The sequence below is a fragment of the Aptenodytes forsteri genome, unplaced genomic scaffold (assembly GCF_000699145.1).
Source record: "Aptenodytes forsteri isolate BGI_AS27 unplaced genomic scaffold, ASM69914v1 Scaffold17, whole genome shotgun sequence".
Classification (NCBI taxonomy): Eukaryota; Metazoa; Chordata; class Aves; order Sphenisciformes; family Spheniscidae; genus Aptenodytes; species Aptenodytes forsteri.
In genome coordinates, this window is record NW_008795027.1 from 1369319 (window position 1) to 1387383 (window position 18065).

At 46.8% G+C, this 18065-nt stretch overlaps 1 protein-coding gene across 4 annotated transcripts in view; it reads left to right on the plus strand.

The window, feature by feature from the left end:
* CD151 (CD151 molecule (Raph blood group)) overlaps positions 1-15878 on the plus strand; it is a 33726-nt gene extending 17848 nt beyond the window's left edge. For 3 of the 4 annotated variants that reach the window (XM_009276017.1, XM_009276018.1, XM_009276019.2), the window contains 7 exons: positions 488-591; positions 1760-1951; positions 6730-6804; positions 9299-9403; positions 10302-10457; positions 12810-12896; positions 13708-15878. In XM_009276017.1, coding sequence (XP_009274292.1) covers positions 508-591; positions 1760-1951; positions 6730-6804; positions 9299-9403; positions 10302-10457; positions 12810-12896; positions 13708-13767 — 759 coding nt within the window. In that variant the 5' untranslated portion in view covers positions 488-507 and the 3' untranslated portion in view covers positions 13768-15878. The remainder of the gene's footprint in view (positions 1-487; positions 592-1759; positions 1952-6729; positions 6805-9298; positions 9404-10301; positions 10458-12809; positions 12897-13707) is intronic. The other variant, XM_019471204.1, reaches the window with a different exon arrangement.
* The last annotated feature ends 2187 nt before the right edge of the window (positions 15879-18065 follow it).

Sequence of the window (18065 nt, forward strand, 5' to 3'; positions counted from 1 at the left end):
AAGCACTGCTCAGCAACAACTAAAACATAAGTGTGTTATCAACATTGTTCTCACCCTAAATCCAAAACACAGCACTGTACCAGCTACTAGGAAGGAAATTAACTCTATCCCTGCCAAAACCAGGACACTCCACTGCAAGTATTTATCTAAAGGAAAATGAGTCTCCAGAAGCGGCAGCAGGATGGGGAGAGAGAAGGAGAATGAAGGCAGTACAGGAAGGCCACATGCTGGTATCATCTGCCTCCCTTTCACACTGTGCAAGGTCTTGTGCTGTGTAGGTCACCCATTTGGGCTGGATGCAAGAGCTCTTTATCTAAGCAAGTACTGTCTAGCATCCCTGAAGTCAGTTGAATGGCTTGCTCGCTAGCTTATTTCAGCAAAAGGTCAGAAGTGAGAGTTCTTGCAGGAGGAGAGTAGTAATGCTGGCCTTTTGGGAGAAGGGGTGTGATGACTGACTGACTCAAGCTTTTCTGATTTTTTTTTTCAGGAACTTGCTGAGCCAGAAAGATGCGCGAGTATACGGAAAAGAAGGAAACATGTGGGACCATCTGTCTCAAGTACCTGCTCTTCATCTTCAATTTCTTTTTCTGGGTAAGAAACTTCAGTCTATTTCAGAGGCGCTAAGATGGCACTGCAGTTTTGGTGTCAGGGGCACAGAAATCTTGGGCTTGATGAAGTCTTTGGCAAAAAGCGCTGACGTCAGTAGCACACAGATTTCATCCTGTGGGGTGAAATCCCATACCTTGGGCTTGCCTGCCCAGGCTGCAGAAGCTATGGTTTGACACTGTAGTCTCTGGCTGTTCCTAGGTCATGTTACCAAGTATAGAAAATAACAGGGAGCCTGTAAACATGCTTTGTTTTTTCACCTGACTTACTTTGTCAGGGAGCCTGAGGACTCCACTGACTGGCCGTTCCTCCTCTCAAAATGTCAGAGGGAGTCCTGGCAGTGGAGTGGGACAGCTAGAGCAAGGATAACAAACACCTTCTTGCAGCTGGGTCCACACTAGAGCTTCCTAGAGTCATGCTTGCCACCAGGAAGTTACTGATGCCAAAGGATTGTTTTTTCCTTTGCTACCTGGGGCAGAGCATTGGAGTGTTCAGGTCAGACCTTTAAGGAAAACCGTCTGAGCTTACTAGAAGCTGCATAAAACCCTCCAGAAACACAAGTCTTGCAAAGAGAGAAGGGCCTGCTAGGAGTCTGGTTGGTTTCTCCATGTTCATTCGCTGCAAGGGTTACAGTTAAACCAACCAGGCTGTTTAGTTCCTTGACTGCTTTCTCCCCAGATGTATAGTCTAGGAAGGAGATATTGGGCATGGTTGTCATTCATTGGTAGTATTGCTCCCTGACAAACAGGGGAAAGCTTGCTGATGTAAAGCTGTTTTCTTCCCCTCTGCTGCTAGGTAGCACCCCAGTAGATTTGACGTTTTTTCATATTTGCCCAGATAACAGTGTGGCTACATTTGGGAAGGCTCTGGTCCAAGTATGAATTGCTGTGCACAGGTAAATGCTTCAGATAGCTTGCATCTCAGGCTGCCTGGAGTGCTAAACTGGCTGCCTTGAAGCCCAGCCCCTCCCAGTGCACTGGGGCCTGCTCCCGGTCCCAGTGAGACCTCTGGGAGTCCTTCCTTTACTGTAGATCATCTTTGGCTCAGCTTACGGAGCTGAGGCACGTCCTGGTATCCCAGTCCAGTTGCTCTGGAAGGTGAGGAAGTTCACACATCAAATGCCCTTCATTTGCTTGCTTCTCTCTCTACCCAGCTGGCTGGCGGGGCCGTGATGGCAGTGGGCACCTGGACACTAGCTGAGAAGAGTGACTACATCAGCCTGCTCTCCTCCAGCACATATTCGGCAACAGCTTATATTCTGGTGGTGGCTGGGGTGGTTGTCATGGTTACTGGCATCCTCGGTTGCTGTGCCACCTTCAAAGAGCGTCGGAATTTGCTAAGAGTGGTAAGTTTTGCTTGGTTGTTTTGTTTGGGGGAGGATTCACCCCATTTTCTCTTGAACCATGCTGGGAGGGAGGGAAGCATCTTGGTTGTGTTCTGCACCAACATTATTTGTTTGTCCTAGAGCAAATACCACTAAGGCCTCCAGCTCCTAACAGCAGTGCTGTCCTTGTCCTAGGGGACAGGTTCTACTGCAGAGCATTTCCTTTCATCCACCCAAAGAATGTGCTTACCACTGCATGGTTCAAAAGTACATAGTCGTAACACCTATACTTTGTGTAAGAACGTCTATTTGAAACTATTCAAAACAAAATCTCATGGCTTTTGTCTCTTCCTTCTCCCCTGCCCATCCCATATTCTCTTTTGGAAAATGGGAAGAGAGAGGAAAATGTGAGACACCTGTAACAAAACTGGCTTTTAATGACAGTAGGTTCAAGCCAAATTAACACGCTTTTTTACTTGGCTGTCAAAAATCAGAACATTTCCAATGAATATTTTCTTTAGTTGCAAAAAAATTATTTTAGTTTTGCTTCCACAAAAAAAGCCACACTGTTTTGATAATCTGCTGCTGCTTTTACGCCTTTCCCTGTGTTACTTCCTGAGCTCCCTGCTCACCCACCTACACTGAAGTTTTTGACCAGCCCTAGGGTTTCTATTCCGCTTCCTCCCTCTCAAATCTCCCTTTCAGTCTGGAGTGTGGCAGCAGTTCCTTTTAGTATCTGGGCTACAGTGGTGAGTGCAGTGACTGAAATAATGATCAGTGGCTCTTTGCTTTCACAGTTACAGAAAAGGATACTTCAGCAACTCTTCACCAGCTCCTTCCTTTGCAAATCCTCATTCACCTGACTGTCCCATTTCCCCTCTTCTGTTTGGATAGAGGAGCAGAAATAGGAGTCGTGAGCAAGCCTGATGCTTGTAACACTGCTTTGAAGGCCTGGTAATCCCCGTGAGAGGCAGAGTAGGGCCAGGAAGGGAGAATAAAACACAGAGGAGGACACAGTGAGTGCATTGCTGGTACTTGTTCATTAGGCTCCTGGTCTGTAGCAGTCCGTTTTGGCCTCGCTTCACTTACTCTCCATGCTAAAGAGACCTCCCTTTGTCTTTTTGCCTCAGCCAGAAGTTACGGATGAAAATCCGGTGGGGTTTTCTTTGTTATTCTGCCACAGAAAACTAATAATTGTCTCTTGGGAACAAAAGGTCACTCTGTCTCCTTACACCACACGTCTTTTCAGAGTGGCTGGTTGCGACAGGCCTATTGTCTCTTCTTGCTTGTGCTCTGCTTTGGTTGCCGGTGACTAATCTGCACAAGAGATAGGGCTGTGCTTGCCAGGGCTGGGTGAGCCTGGCTGGGGGCCTTTGCCAGCTCTGAGCTCACAGTAATCCTGACAGCTTCACAGTCAGTGCGCTGGGGTCTGTGCCAGCCTGTCCCAATTTCTCTCTGTACCAGAGGCCCACGTAAATATGGGAGGGAGGACTGTAAGCAGCACTCTCCACTCTCCCCAGTGCCTCCTTGGTGCTTTTAAAAATCAATTATGGACAGCTTTGGGTGCTGTTTGTAAAATGCATACCTGGTTTTTAGTTTGTTTTTCTGTTGAAGACTCAGGAAGCTGTGAATTTTTTTGCTGCCTTTCTACCTAACTATGACTTTTATGGGCCCACTTCAAGGCTTTTCATAGTATTTCATTGCTCATCACTCACAGCTGTGCTACTTTTTTTATGTCATTGCTTATTTGCCTTCTTTGTGTTCCTCCTTAGCCAGGTGAAGTTCTGAGGCTTGGGCAGCAGATGTGGAGTTTCTCTGGCTCCATGAGCAGGCATGGCAGTGGATCTGCAGCCTGGCTGGCCGTGATGCTGCAGTCCAGCTCTTTACAAGCACGCAAACCACTACTGTATTATACTTCAGTCAAGATGCATGCTTTCATACACAAAAGTATGCAAGCAGGAGTCTCAGGAAAGGACCCATCAAACAGAAGACCTTGCACGTAAAGAAAGAAGGTGTCTTTCTTCAGACTTACCACTCTAGTTGCCACTCTAGAGTCAGCTCTGCCAATTCTAGTTAGCTACCTTGAATAGGGAGAAGGGAACACACATCAGTTATGATTTCCGTTCCTGCTGCATTTCAGCCTGGAGCCATCCCACTGAAGTGAGATTGCTGATTTAGGAGTATAGTTGCTTTATATCTCTTCTTCGGGTAGTAGAAAGATCTCTCCAGAAAGCGATTTGGATTGTAGGCGGGTTGAGCCATTCTTTGGATTATTCAGAGAAAACACACTAAGCTTGGTGCTTCACTCAGACACTTGAAGCTGGATGGAAGAAATCTGGACCCTGTAGATCTTGAGGAGACACCACATAGCCCTGACTCTGGCTTGGAGCCAGAGTAAGAGTAAATTTTGCCCAGAGCCCACCCAGGTCCAGGCATGCGTCTACTACAGGCCTCTGGGTGATGCTACGTTTCTGACTTGTTTTGCAGCCTCTTGGGAAGCGAGTAGGGCATGTCCCTGCAGCTCCATGCCAGAGCTAGCCTACTTCTCCCAGAGCGGACCTCTGTAAGAAAGCCCTGCAACTCCTGATGAAGAGCAAGGAGAGCAGCCCTGTGCTCTGTGTGTGTCCAAAGTGAAAGCTGCTGCTCCCCTATGTCAGCATGATACTTAAGTGGCCCTGAGGGTACGATGAGACTGAGATAAGGATAATGGTGGCAGTGTACCAGCAGAGACAGGTTGGATGTGCGGGTGGCAGATGCACTAACCTCCCTTACAAGGTTTTACTAGGGCATTGTGACTTAAAGTTTTTAAGGTCTGCTGGATACATGTTTGTTTCTGTCCGCCACCGTAAGCCAGCACAACGAGCCAAGCTGTGGTGACACAACTCAGCTCTACCTGAATGCCTCTGACATGATGACACAGAGCAGGGAAGAATAAATAAAAGAAACTTTCCAGTTCATTGGTGGTTCTCAGCATCCTGCCACCCTCCTGCTCCCTCCTTGGCAGAGAGATGATGTCAGAGCATCAGTTAGGGCATAACTAGATCCCAACAAAAGAAAGCCAGCCTTTGTGTTAAGGCATGCCGATCCTTTCTTGCCCCATTTCAACCTCCTGTGAATGTTGGGACCAGCCTTTAGCTATCCCACACTCCACTGGGTGACTCATTCCCCTGGTATGAATGGGTACCTTGTACAGGCGTCTGCAGAGATGGTCAATGTTCAGCCGCGGGGGAGAGTGTGGGGCTGGGGAGTGAAAGCCTGAGATTGTGTGCTCAGATTAAAGCCTGGTCTGCAGATAAAACCCAGCTGTCTGTCCTTCACAGCTGCTGAATCCCAACAGGGGCAGAAGAGGAAGCCTGAGTGTTTGCGTCTGTGTCATTTTACTCCTGCAAAGGGGCTTGGAAATACCTACCAAGAAGGGTACACAGTGGGAGTGTAACCCTTGTGCAACAAAAAGCATCTGTGCTGTGTAGGTCAGCTTGCTCTGTCCAGGTCTTCACTGTCCTTCTTTGTGCCAGGGAGAGATGGTTTGGTGTCCAGTTACATTTGTAGAGAGCTGTTTGCTTCATCCCGTGGAAACAGCCTTTTCTTAAGGTCAGGGGTAAAACAGAAAATGGGAGATATTTTGTTGTTGTCCTGGGGAGGCCAGCTTTTACAGGGCCTTAGCATGAGGTCCTTGTTATGGCTGGAACTGGTATCTCTTCAGCTTTATCTACAGAAAGATGAATTTAGTACCAGTCATAGAACAGCCTGGATCTGTAAAGAAACTGTTCGTTGCTGATGAGGAGCAAGGCAGGGGCTGTGTGTCAGGACAGGGGTTCCCCCTGAAAAGCCCTCTTTGACCCTAATGAGGAAGTGGCTGCATCACCCTCTGTCTTCAGGCCTGCCCAGTCCTTTTAATCTAGTACACATGTTCCTCCTCATAGGTTTGGCTTCCCTTCCTGTTTGTGTATAGGAACAGTGCTCCCAAACAGTTTTCTGTACTGTCTATTTGATTCTCCTTGTGGTAAGCAGAGCACATCCCTTTCCATTTCACTGCCATTAAGCCCTTTTAAGAAATAGTCATGTTCTCCTCTTAGTCTTCTAAGAGCTCTTCTCACTTTGGTTTTGAGATACTGAGCTTTTCCCTCTAGATCCTAGTTCAGCAGAACATATAGTCACAGTCCTGAGTGTGAATCAGTGCTAAAGTCCATCTGCTTCAATAGTGCCCTTCAGTCTGTGGTTGAGCCCCACAGAAGTCACTGGGAACATAAATCTATGGTTTATGCTTATGCTTATGCTTAGCTGGTCTGCTATATTCTTGGTGAAATGGGCCCTTTGTTGCTTTATTGAATCATCCTGATAACATACATTGCTCCTTAGTAACTTGGGGAAATGCCCTAAACATTATCAAAACAAGCAAAAGCTTCAATTTTTTTTTTTATTGATGTCAGAATCAGATGTTTTCTATGATAATGAGTGTAGTCATCAGGTTATGCAGCAACCACTTTCTTTTGTCTAGTGATCTTACCTCAGTTGCCTCCACTTTTTCATTCTCTACATCCCTCTGGCTCTGTGAGTTAAACTCACACTTGCTGCTGCTTGTCTTCAGTTATCCTGTGGTTTGGTGTTTTTTTTTTTTAAGCTGTGGGACTGTTCCTTTCCTACCCTATCGAGGTTTTAATCCCAGCCCCTGCCTTTGAACACTGCTGTAGAAAAGCATTGATGAAGACAGTCATGCATTTTACCAGCTAATGAAAAGCTGGCTCCCAGCATCTCCTTACATTCTGTTCTAATGTCCTGCTTTTCCCATTGTTTTACAGTACTTCATATTGTTGCTGTGCATCTTTCTCCTGGAGATCATTGCTGGAATCCTGGCCTATATCTATTACCAGCAGGTGAGTGGACATTAGTCCTTAGAGGCTCAAACCAAGGAGAGAAAATAGCTGGTTATCATCCCATTTCTCCATCCCATTGGAGGCTTGGGACCTAGGGTCTGGTTGTGGTTCACCTTTCCACATGTCTGTATTCACTCCCCTCCCCATACAGAAGACCTTGGATTATTTACTGTTTTTGACAAAGTGGTGGTCTAGGGACCTCTAGGGAGGCTGCTCGGCCTTGCTGCTCAGCTCCTTCCTGTGGTTCACCTTTGTGCGCTGTTTTTTTGCAGAGCCTTGTAGAAGACAATTTTTGAGGCTGTGTAGATCTAGGAATTCTCCTAATGCCCTTCAAGGCATAGTGCAAGCAACTGAAATCACGTTAGTGCCATTTAGTATATTCAGGACATAGGAACAGTTCCTGCTGCATCCAGCAAGCTAGCTGCCATACTTTTGAACTGGCAAAGATAATGAATGATCCAGCTGAGAGGTCCTTTCAGGTCAAGAAGTTTTTGAGAGCTTTAACCAGCCCAGCTGAGGGGCGGAGAACAGCACAGGCTCTCAACAGCTGCATTTCTAGCTTGGCACTTTTTGCAGTTGCAGAGAGCAGAGGCTTAAGTCATCACTTTGTTTTCTAAAGGGAGTTTAACCACCAAGGCACAAACAGCCTGCGAAGTTGCTCTCATGTCTGGAAATTGATTGGAAATGGCAAATTAGGATTGTTGTCAAGTGGCTGTCTGAAAAGCAGCTGGACATGCCATCTTGTTGGCTTCACTGCCAGGATGCCTTGCCATTCCTTTTTTTCTTGGTCCTTCTGTGCTTTGTCTCACTAAGATGGGCACTGGCGGTTTGTGAGGAGCCAAAGAACTGTGCTGGCTCCTGCCAAGAGGGATCAGTGGTATGAGTGTGCATATTTAACAGGGAAAGATCAATCCTGGCAGGCATGGCAGGAAGCCAGGGTCCATCCATCCATCCATGCAAAGGCACGAGGTTCATATATGACAATGGATGAAGAGGAGCTGATCCTTAGGTTGAAATAAGGAACAACATACTCAGAGCTGTACCCTTGAGTGCTTTAGATTAGTTGAGGGCATCTCTGATCAATAGCTGCACTTCCCCTTGCCCTCTGGCTGACAAATCCCCCTTCTTTGCTGGTTGCAGGCTGCTTGCTTTGTTTGCCACTTTTTTTATTTCAGCCTTTGCTTTGGTGTCTAAGGTTTGCAAGTGTGTGTCTAAACTGTTTCTTTTATCTCCTCTATTCCATGCTGCAGTTCTTCCCCGTGAGCCCGCAGGTAACTGCTTTTATCCCAAGTAATAATTCTGCTAATGGACTCTCCTCTTTATTTGCCTCTGATGCCTTCCAGCTGCTGAACTTTTTCCTTTCTTTTTATTACACTAAGTCCTTTGCACTTCTGTAGAGCTTCCCAGCCCAGGATCTCAAAGCATTTTGCAAATATTAATGAATGAAGCCTCACATCATCTCTGTGAGGTAGGTGTTGTCCCCATTTAACACATGGGGTTGAAAGAAAGTGTTTCAAAGGGAGAATAAACTGCAGACTGTATTTTGCACAGTTCAGCATAACCAGATGTTTGACCTCTCATTTACTACTTACTGTGTAGAATAAAAGGTGTATAGAGAGGCTACCGACCTGTTTCATTCATTGACCCCATCTAAAATGCATGTTGATGTTGTTTATTGGTATAGGAAACTTAGAATTTCACAGGTTTTGGACTAAAGCAGTGTTGCTGTGTGAACCAGGATGACAAAAAAAAGATGCAGCTCTTTGGCACTTTTTGGCTGTCACCTGGATGGGTGAGAAGAATTCAGCTTGATTAAAAGAACCTCCACAGGAATAAATGTTTGAATCCAATCATCTGAACATGCCAGTGGTTTATGATGATGCTTTCAGAAATTGTGTACTTGCAAAATCAGACTTCATCTCTCTGTCACTTATCAAGAAAGGCCTTTTGCAGTACTTTTGCAATCGCACACTTAATTCCCTCCTGTGGCATCCTTTTTGGTGCTGATACAAGAGCTATTCAGACTACATGGCTTCAGTCCAGCATGCCCAGGACTCTGATTTCTTCCTGCTCCTGGACAGTGATTTGTTTTTTAGTATTTTGTCACAGGCTTCAGAGGGAGAAGACTGCATGTGGTCTCATAGGCATATTCATATTAAAGCAGGCACAGTTTTGTATTTTCTTTTGATGCAGGCGTCTCTTGGCAATCTTACATATTCAAGGTAAGGACCCATATGGTGATGTGTAGCGCAGGCTGAAACTTCGTCCTGAAGCACCTCCTTCCAGTTATTAAAATGGAGGCATGATCTGTAATCAGTTGGAAATAAGCCTGTCCAGTCCAACCTTGGAGGATGATCTTGAAGGAAGCTGTAGCTTCCCCTAGGCTCTCTGCTTTCCTCTTGGAGCAAAGGCAATGAAACGTATGCAGGGCTCTGGGTCACTCTGACGAGTGAGTTTGCCTTGTGATTTTATCCGACTTGTCTCTTCCATTCAGCTGAGCATGGAGCTGAAGCAAAATTTGAAGAACACCATGACCCAGAAGTACCGGCAGGAGGGAGAAGAGAGTGTTACCAGTGCAGTAGACAAACTGCAGCAGGAGGTAGGTATCTCTAGAGGCAGGGAGAATTAATGCAATTGCAGGGCTTAAAATCAGACACACAAAAGGCATCACGGGCTCTTGACATCCAACATACAGATGTTTCTTCTGTATGCTGAGTGTATGTTCTGCTTCTTCTGATTCAAGACAAGGTTGGGTGGGGTGCAGGGCCTGGGCCACACAACCGGCAGAATTGCATGGTGTGATCTCTGAATTGCATGCCCAGTAGCACTGGGGAAACAGCATCTGAATTGCTCCCAGAGTGAACTGGAGCTGCCAAGTCACTCTGGCAGCTGTTTCTACTTCCCACTTCAAAGCTTTGGAGAAATTGCTGACATTTTTCATTAAGCTTCTCAGTACCCTAGAGTGCAAGATGTAATGAAAGAAGAGCCTTCCTGCCACTCTCGCTAGCTGTGTCTGGCTCAGGAGTGGTTCAGGTTAGGGCTGCTGCAGTTCTGACAGGCCTTCCCACAGAAAGGACCCTTGTGCACAGGCACTTTCAAAGCATGAGGCCTACTATATGCATACTGCCATAGCAGGTGCATTTGCAATAGTAACTGGTAATTCAACTTATCCTGTTATCACCATTAACACTCTCCAGTCCAGTGGTTAAGAGCTGAGGCGGCTGCAGGTGCGATCTGGTTACAGTTCATTCCAGCAGTAACCAAAACTCACAGCTGCTGAAAGATGGATGAAGCTGATATTTAATGGCCATTTTGGAGACTCTTAACACAAAAGTCACTAATAATTATAGTAGCGTAAAAAAAAAAAAGAAAAAGCCTGTGAGCTAGCTAGAGTCTCTGTGCAAAGGAGGGTGAAGCCCAGGTCTTGGTGTGGGAGGCTGGAGGGAGAAGGAGGTTGCAGTGCTTGCAGGCTCAGCCTTTGCTCTGTGTGCATGCAGTTCAAGTGCTGTGGGAGCAACAACTACACAGACTGGGCTAACAGCTCGTGGATCAAATCTCCAGAGGCCAATGGACGGAAAGTCCCAGACAGCTGCTGTAAGACGATAACCGACCTGTGTGGCCGAAGAGACCATCCTTCCAACATCTACAAGGAGGTAAAGAGCAAAAGGACTTCAGAGCTGACTGTCATAAAGTATGTAAAGCAGGTGGGCAGGGAGTGAGGGTGTTAGGTTATTGCTGCAAACTGTCAGTAGGCTTCAGTCAGTAGGATTCCTTAGAAAGCAGAATTAATTTCTCTAGTTGAGCATTCAGCCATCTACGCTATTATTTTATATGTAAAAATATATTTATTATAAATTATTTAAAAATATATTATTTATACAGAGAAAAATAATAAATTATATTTGTTACTACAGAGTATGCTAGTGATAGGGGGAAGTGGGAGAGGTTGGTTCTGGCAAGAGGCTTGGATGTGAGCCCTACATTTGACACAGCTTCCTGTCGTTGGAATTACTCAGCGAGGTGCAAATGGAGATACTTCTGGTCCTTGATTGAGATAGTGGGATTTGACCTACAGTGTGAAGAAACAGCATATGGGGAAGAAAGAGGGCCCCGTAGCAGACAAATTAGGCCAGTTCCAGTGGGCTGCAGTTTGGGCTGAAAAGGCTGGAGTTGAGATAGAGGGGCTTGTCTCTTTTCTAGAAAAAGCAAATTGAATCTCAGACTAGCTGAGTAAGTAAACAGGTAGCTCTCAGACCATTTATTCATCCAGTTTGCATAAGGCTGGTAAAAGTTCTTGCATTTATTTTGACACCTTCCAGTCCTGTCATCTGGCTTTAACTTGCTCACTGTGACACTCTCTTTGGAGTAGCATAGTCCTTTTTTCTCATCAGTGGAACCAGCACCTTGGCTGGCTGTATTGAGCCTGGGGAGCAGCAACTGGAGCTTTTTCCTTGTTCCTGTCCCCCTAACAGTTAAGGAGGGCTGTGGATGAAGAGATGGCCCCTTCAGAGCAAGTATTTCTCCTCACAGTCTGTGCTTTGAGCAGGACTTGGAAGAGGAGTGTGAATAACATCTTCATTAAGCCAAGCAACTCAAACAGCTGAAAGGAAACCAACCATGTATTTTTGTGGAATGAATAGGGAGATGAAGTCCAGTTTTTCTGATCTACCAAAGCCCCTCTTATGTCCAGCTGCTAGGCTAGATTTTGCTCTTCAGGAAGAAGGCTTTCCCATAACGTTTGTGCCTTCCAGGCAAGACTCAACGAGGAAGTACAGAAAAAGAGTCCAAGGGCTGATGAGGTGTTTCTGAGAGTGGAAACCCACAACCATTTGAGGGGCAGGGCTGGCAATTCCCATCCTCTCTCTGTGCTGCATGAAGCTGCAGGCGACTGCCCAGCTGCTTTATTAAGAGAGGCCCTGTAGGCTGCCAAATGTATTGGGCAAGCTCTAGAGGAGAAAAAGCTGTAAGGGGAGGTTTGGATCCACAGTCAGATGCTGTATATCATGATATGAGGTCTCAGTCAGAGTTCAGAAAGGATTTTAGTGGCTTTGGGGAAGAAAAATCTAGAAAAGGGTCAGATCAGGGAACAGGAATAACTGCTTCATATCAGGGCAGCTGGGGCTGTCTCTAAAACCTGATGCGGGCATGGGAAAAGTGAGGCCTTTGCCACCCCTCCCTGGAGGGCTGTGTGCTCACTCCTTCCCTCTGCCTGCGTGTGTGTAGGTGTCTGTTCACTGCAAACTCCTGGGGCAGGAGGGCCCCCAGCACCCATGGGACACTGCTGTAGCCTACACAGTAAATCCCCCTGATGTTACCATGGAAAACCTGCCTCAAACAGTTTAATTATTTAAAGGGAACTCTTCCAAAACAAACAAAAAAAACCCAACAGAGAATGCTCTTACTGATTTATTTTTGCCTTATGACAACAAAACTTGGGCCTGAAACAGGGAGGTCACGCTGCCAGCCAAGGATGCAGTTGCAAGGCAGAGGCAGGCAGAGCCTGGCTTTCCAGGTTCTCATGGAACCTCGTTGCTGTCATAAATAGCAGTGGGAGGAATTTACTATTAAAAGGCTCCTGTCATGTTAGAGTTCTTGGTACTGGATCCACTCAGCAGCATTTCCTTGGCCTTTTGGCCTGATGGAAGTAAACATCCTCTCCAGGCATTTGCTAGGCAGTGAGTGAGGGAACCTTTCTCCACATATCTCAGAGAAAAATGACACACTCCTTCTGTGTGATGTAGCTGGTTCTTCTGCATTTCTCCTGCCTAGCTAGCAGCTGCCTTGGGTTTGTTCAACAGTTCCTGAGCCAGTAGGTCCAGAGCAATACAAAACATGATGCAGTTTACATCATCGTTACATCAGCTTTTCCAGTGATGTTGGGGGATGAGATTGCTCACAGGCAGTGCTTTTTATAGTGTTGCTTTCAAGGGTTGCAACCATTGGATTAAAGTGAACAAGAGGTTAAAATTAAGCTGATTTTCCATGTCCCTCCTTTCACCCTGCAGAGTGGTTGCATTACCAAGCTGGAAAACTTCATTCAAGAGCATCTGAAAATTATCGGGGCAGTGGGGATCAGCATTGCTTGCGTGCAGGTAAAAGGGCTGAGTGGAGTTTTGGGGGTGCTGGGCAGAAGGTAAAGGAACCCCAGAGCTGAGGGATGGAAAAAAAATCGGATGTTTTAGGCTCTTCCCTGCCTGGCAAGGAGAAGTTGCTAGGTGCTTCGAGGACCTGAGGATTCACTAGCTCCAAAGCAAAAGCCTCTTCTGCCGATCTGTAAAATTTACTTCTGGTGAAGGAGTGCAACCAGCTGGGCAAGGGGGAGAGACTTCTGCTCCAGGGCTGTGGGGAAGGCAGTGCTGGCCATGGCAGGTGGTTTGGCAGCCTGAGAGAGACCTCTTGTGGGGATGTGCCATGATTGCCCGCGCAGCTGAAGAGCCAGTCTGGAGGAGTTTCCTACACCGGTTCATTAGGATTATTTTGTCATCCAGAATTTCTCCCTTGGCTGTGTCATGTTGAAGAAAGGCACTGTGGGTCCGCAAATTATTTGGGAGAGGGTGATGAATAATGGGGTAGGATATGGATGCCCCCTACTCCCATTTTAGAGGGGAGGGCACAGGATATTCTTTTCTTCCAGATGCAGATGTCTCTGAGAGTTCCTCATCTTCCCCTTCGTTCTGGCAAGTAGCCAAATTACACTCCAGAGAAGTTGCTGGTGATTAATTACAAGGATTAGCACAGGTTATGTTCTCTCCTGCTGCTTATTGCAAGCTGGAGTGCGGTATCCCCAGGCAGGAGCTAGCTGCCACTCCAGTGTGGGTGCAGACTGTTAGTTTGCAAGCTGCTGCCTCCACTGCATCCATTCTGTTTTTTCATGCATTTCTCTCTTCTCTTTACACCCTGTAGATCTTTGGGATGATTTTCACCTGCTGCTTGTACAAGAGTTTAAAGCCAGAACCATATTAATAACTGTGGGAACTCTGTCGCTCCCCCTCTGCCACTTCCCTTAGCGCCTGCCAACCTGACCACTCTCCACCACCACCACAGAAGCGTCTGTAACCTGAGGACTTGGCTCTGTAATTAAATGCCTCTCAAACCATGCACCGCCTTACCTGCCCCTCTGGGGGAAAGTCACCCTCCTTGTTGTGTACAAGGTAGCCAGGAGTTCAGTGGGTTCTCTTCATTGTCAAGAAACAAAAGAGCTGTGGATATTCTGCTAGAAGCTTTAGCAAAACAGTCCCTTGTTATAACTACAAAGCAAGATTTATTCAGGGCCATTTCTCTTGAGGCTTTTCCTGAGCCAACATGAAGGTATCAGGATGCTATACAAGAACCATCGTTTGCTCTCTGAGAAGTGGCTCAGCAGCACCAGGCATTGACTGTGAGGACAGATGATGTTTCTGCGCTGAGCTGGAGCCAGAGTCTCTCATACGTGGAAGATTTCTCTCCCTCCTCCCAAGTGTTCACCAATGTCCTAACACAGCTGTTCTCCACCTGAGAGGATGCTTGTCTGGTTCCTTGGGGCAGGAGCTACTCCCCCTGCTGATCAGGAGCACAACTTAGTGCAGTTGAAATCTTGTCATGACTCTGATGTTGCCAAGATGTGGGTGCCTTAGGATTTCTCAGCAATCCTTCCTCCTCTTCCTTGAAGCTCTGACAACACAGTGCCATTAGGAGCCACAAGAGGCCTTTTGTCTCCTAGTGATTCTGGAGCAAAGACGATGGACTACTTTCTAGTTCTTTTGGGTCTAGTCTGTTTTATTGAGTGGCTTCTAGTGTGAGTGAGAAAACTTTGTTTCCTCCTACCTATCCCCTGCTGAGGTTTGGTGAAGAACTGGTCTGTTGGAGCTGGCATATCTTGCTACCCCGTAGCCTGTCGGGTTAGTGGAAATACCTTCTCACATCTCTTACATGTTGAGACATGCCCTTGGCTTGATTTTTCTAATTAAAACCTCCAGGCTTGTCTCTCTTGGACAGGAAATGAATATATACAAATGTTTTATCAGCCTCCAAAGAGCTCATTAATCAGCTGAGGGTTTTCTGGCTTTAATGAGATCTGGAAGCCCACTTTACTGGTTACTGCCGAGCAGGTCAGGAGAGTCAGCTTCAACCAGTTGCCCCAGTGTACTTGGTAAATTGGTAGTGCTGGGTTAATTGTCTGTTTGCTGCAGAGGAATAGGTTTTAATTAAATATTCTCTCTGCATTGGGATCCTGGATACATACAGGACATAGACATCACCACTGCCATGGACTTAGTGCCATCATGATGCCAACAGGGTCTTAGCCTGAATTCATAGGATCTCATGTGCCTTTTGTCTTGTTCTCACCTTCCTGGTATGCCTGTTACACCCATGAAGCAGAAAGGGCTGTGGGGTTTTGGTGTTGCTAAGCAGTGAAGACAAGCCCTTTTATAAACAAACAAATTTATTCCCTCTCCTGGCCTTTTAGTGGTGCCGACTGAGTCCTGTCCCTTGGCAGCAGACAGCTAACATGAGCAAAATTACCCAGACCCCTAAAGGGTCTTGCACCATCGTGGGATTTTTAGTTCACAGAGCAGAAATCTTGGACTGGCACTAAAGGGTGACAAGTTAAATTCAGAGCAGGTCAATCTGAAACTCCCCCATCAACATCAGCCCCATGAAATAATCCTTAACTAATGCAGAAAGAGAGGTGGAGGAACTGAGGTGTATCCTTGGTTCCACAGCAGTAGGAAAGAGGGGAAAGAAATCTAAATTATTGTGTAATGATCTAAAGGAGAAATCTAAATTATTTCTTGTTTTATAATCAAGTTCCTGACAAGTATTGACTACTAACTAAGAGGAAAATATTGAGCATGTTGCTTGAAGCAATATTTCTAGTTTCTTAAGCATATCTTCATAGCTGCCTTCACCCATTCCCTTCAAATAAATTGTACAGGGTTGGGAGAGGCCAGGAAGAATGAGATACGAACAGTAAGTTGGCTTGTGTTCGTTGAGTTGTTTTATACTTTTTCTCTGTGTTAATAATGTTCATTGCTTTTTTTTTTTTTAACGCAGCTTAAGTTGCTGGCCAATAGAAAAATAAAGCTTAACATTCTGTACTTACGCTGTGTAGCAAAATTGAAGGGGTACTGTGAGCCGGATGGTTTATATAGATTCCTCAGATCCTGCTGGTGAGGAGCCAGTTCCTCAAGAAGAAGCTGGTCTAAGGGGCCAGGCTGAGAAGGAAGCTGGGGAAGAATCTGCTTCACGTCACTGATCTTGCCAGCCTGGTTATGATCTGCTGCCATGGGGTGCTGTAGACTGCTCCTCTGTGTGGCACCCTGAGAGCTGAAGTCACAGAACCTCAGGGTACCAGGTATTGCACGTCAGCCGTGGTCTGTGCATGGAGGTGTGTGCACCCAGCACTGCTCAGGGGTCTGTGATACACCTAACTGCACTCACTGGGATACTGAGTGACCTCTCTTGTCACACAGGCTGCACTTTCTCGTCACGTGCAGAGTGCTGAGGCAGACAGAACAGGGCCTTTGCCGTCGGGTGACTTACTTTCACCTTGCTGGCCCAGCTGCTGCCTGTGATTATGTCGTGGTTTAACCCCAGCCGGCAAGTGAGCACCACACAGACGCTTGCTCACTCCCCCTCACGGTGGGATGGGGGAGAGAAGCAGAAGGGTAAAAGTGAGAAAACTCGGGGGTTGAGGTAAGAACAGTTTAATAATTGAAATAAAATAGTAATAATAATAAAAGAATATAAAAAGCAAGTGAGGCACAATGCAATTGCTCACCACCCGCCGACTGATGCCCAGCCAGTCCCCCAGCAGTGGCCCCCCGGCCAGCTTTCCCCCAGTTTATATACTGAGCATGACGTCACATGGTATGGAATGTCCCTTTGGCCAGTTTGGGTCAGCTGTCCTGGCTGTGCCCCCTCCCAGCTTCTGGTGCACCTCCAGCCTTCTCAGTCTATAGAGCATGGGAAGCTGGAAAGCCCTTGACTAGTGTAAGCACTACTTAGCAACAACTAAAACATCAGTGTGTTATCAACATTTATTCTCATATAAATCCAAAACACAGCACTGTACCAGCTATTAGGAAGAAAATTAACCCTATCCCAGCCAAAACCAGGACAGATTAGCAGTCTGGTCTGCTTAAGAAGACCAGTTGAGGGTACAAATTGGCTCAGGGCTCTGCTGTGCTCTCCTACACCCTGTTTCCACATACCCCAAAGACAGTGGAAATCTTTCCCCTTTCTGTCTTGACTATAAGGACATAGGTGGGCTACTGCAGCAGGGCTGCCTCTTCCTACCACTGTGAGATAACAGGGTGTGTGTAGATGCTATGTGCTGGTATGTGCTGAGTATTTGCTCTATGTGCTGTGGAGTAGCTTGTAGCCACCTTGCATCACAGACATGTCAAAAAGGAGGAGCAGATGTGTGCCCTTTTTTATTACCCTTTGGGATTTAAGGTTGAAAATTACATTACAAGTTTCAAATATGCCTGTATCTGGCCAGATGGAAACGCCTGCCTGCAGCTAATGGGCATGGCCACTTGGTGGCTCTCAGGGCTTAGCACAGTACACTCTGAATTCAGCTCTTGTAATTCAAGTGAGTCTAATTCAAGCTGCTTGGCTCTGTGGGCAGCAGGGCCTTGGTGTCACCAAGCCCCAGGGAAGCGCAGTACAGGTCACACAGGTGTTCCCTCACCTGGAAGGGAAGGTCGCTCCTTCCAGCCCCAGCAACGTGACTGATTTTCATGCTGCAGCAAGGCACTGGTTATGCAAGACAGGCTGAGGGCTTGACCTGGCCTGCATTTGGCTCAGAGCAGGGACTTCTGCTAAAAAAACCCACAAATGTGTTGGCATATGCGAGGAGACAGACCTGGATGACTCAGTGGTGAGATGAGCCAGTGCCACTGCTACGGTACCGCTGTGGGGAAGGCAGATGCGCTTCTGAGATGCATTGGGTAAGACAGGGATGTGGTCGCATCCATTTATGAGGCCTTGTCCCAAGACCTGTGTGTGGCTCTGGCTGCCTGTTTTCAGGAGAGTTGAGTTGAAGGTGGAGCACAAATGAAGAAAGGAGGGCTCGTCCTGGAGGGCTGTTTACTGAGGTGGGGCTGGAGGAGTGGGGCAGGCTGGGCTCCTGCCTGCACGCTTGCAGTGGGCGCACAGAAGGTGGCATGAATGGCTATGTGTTAACAGTGTGTCCCAAACGGCCACCGGGCGACCTCAGCTGTTCTGCCATGGCAGAAAGAGAAATGCCCACAAGTGCCCTCCTCGTGCCTCATCCC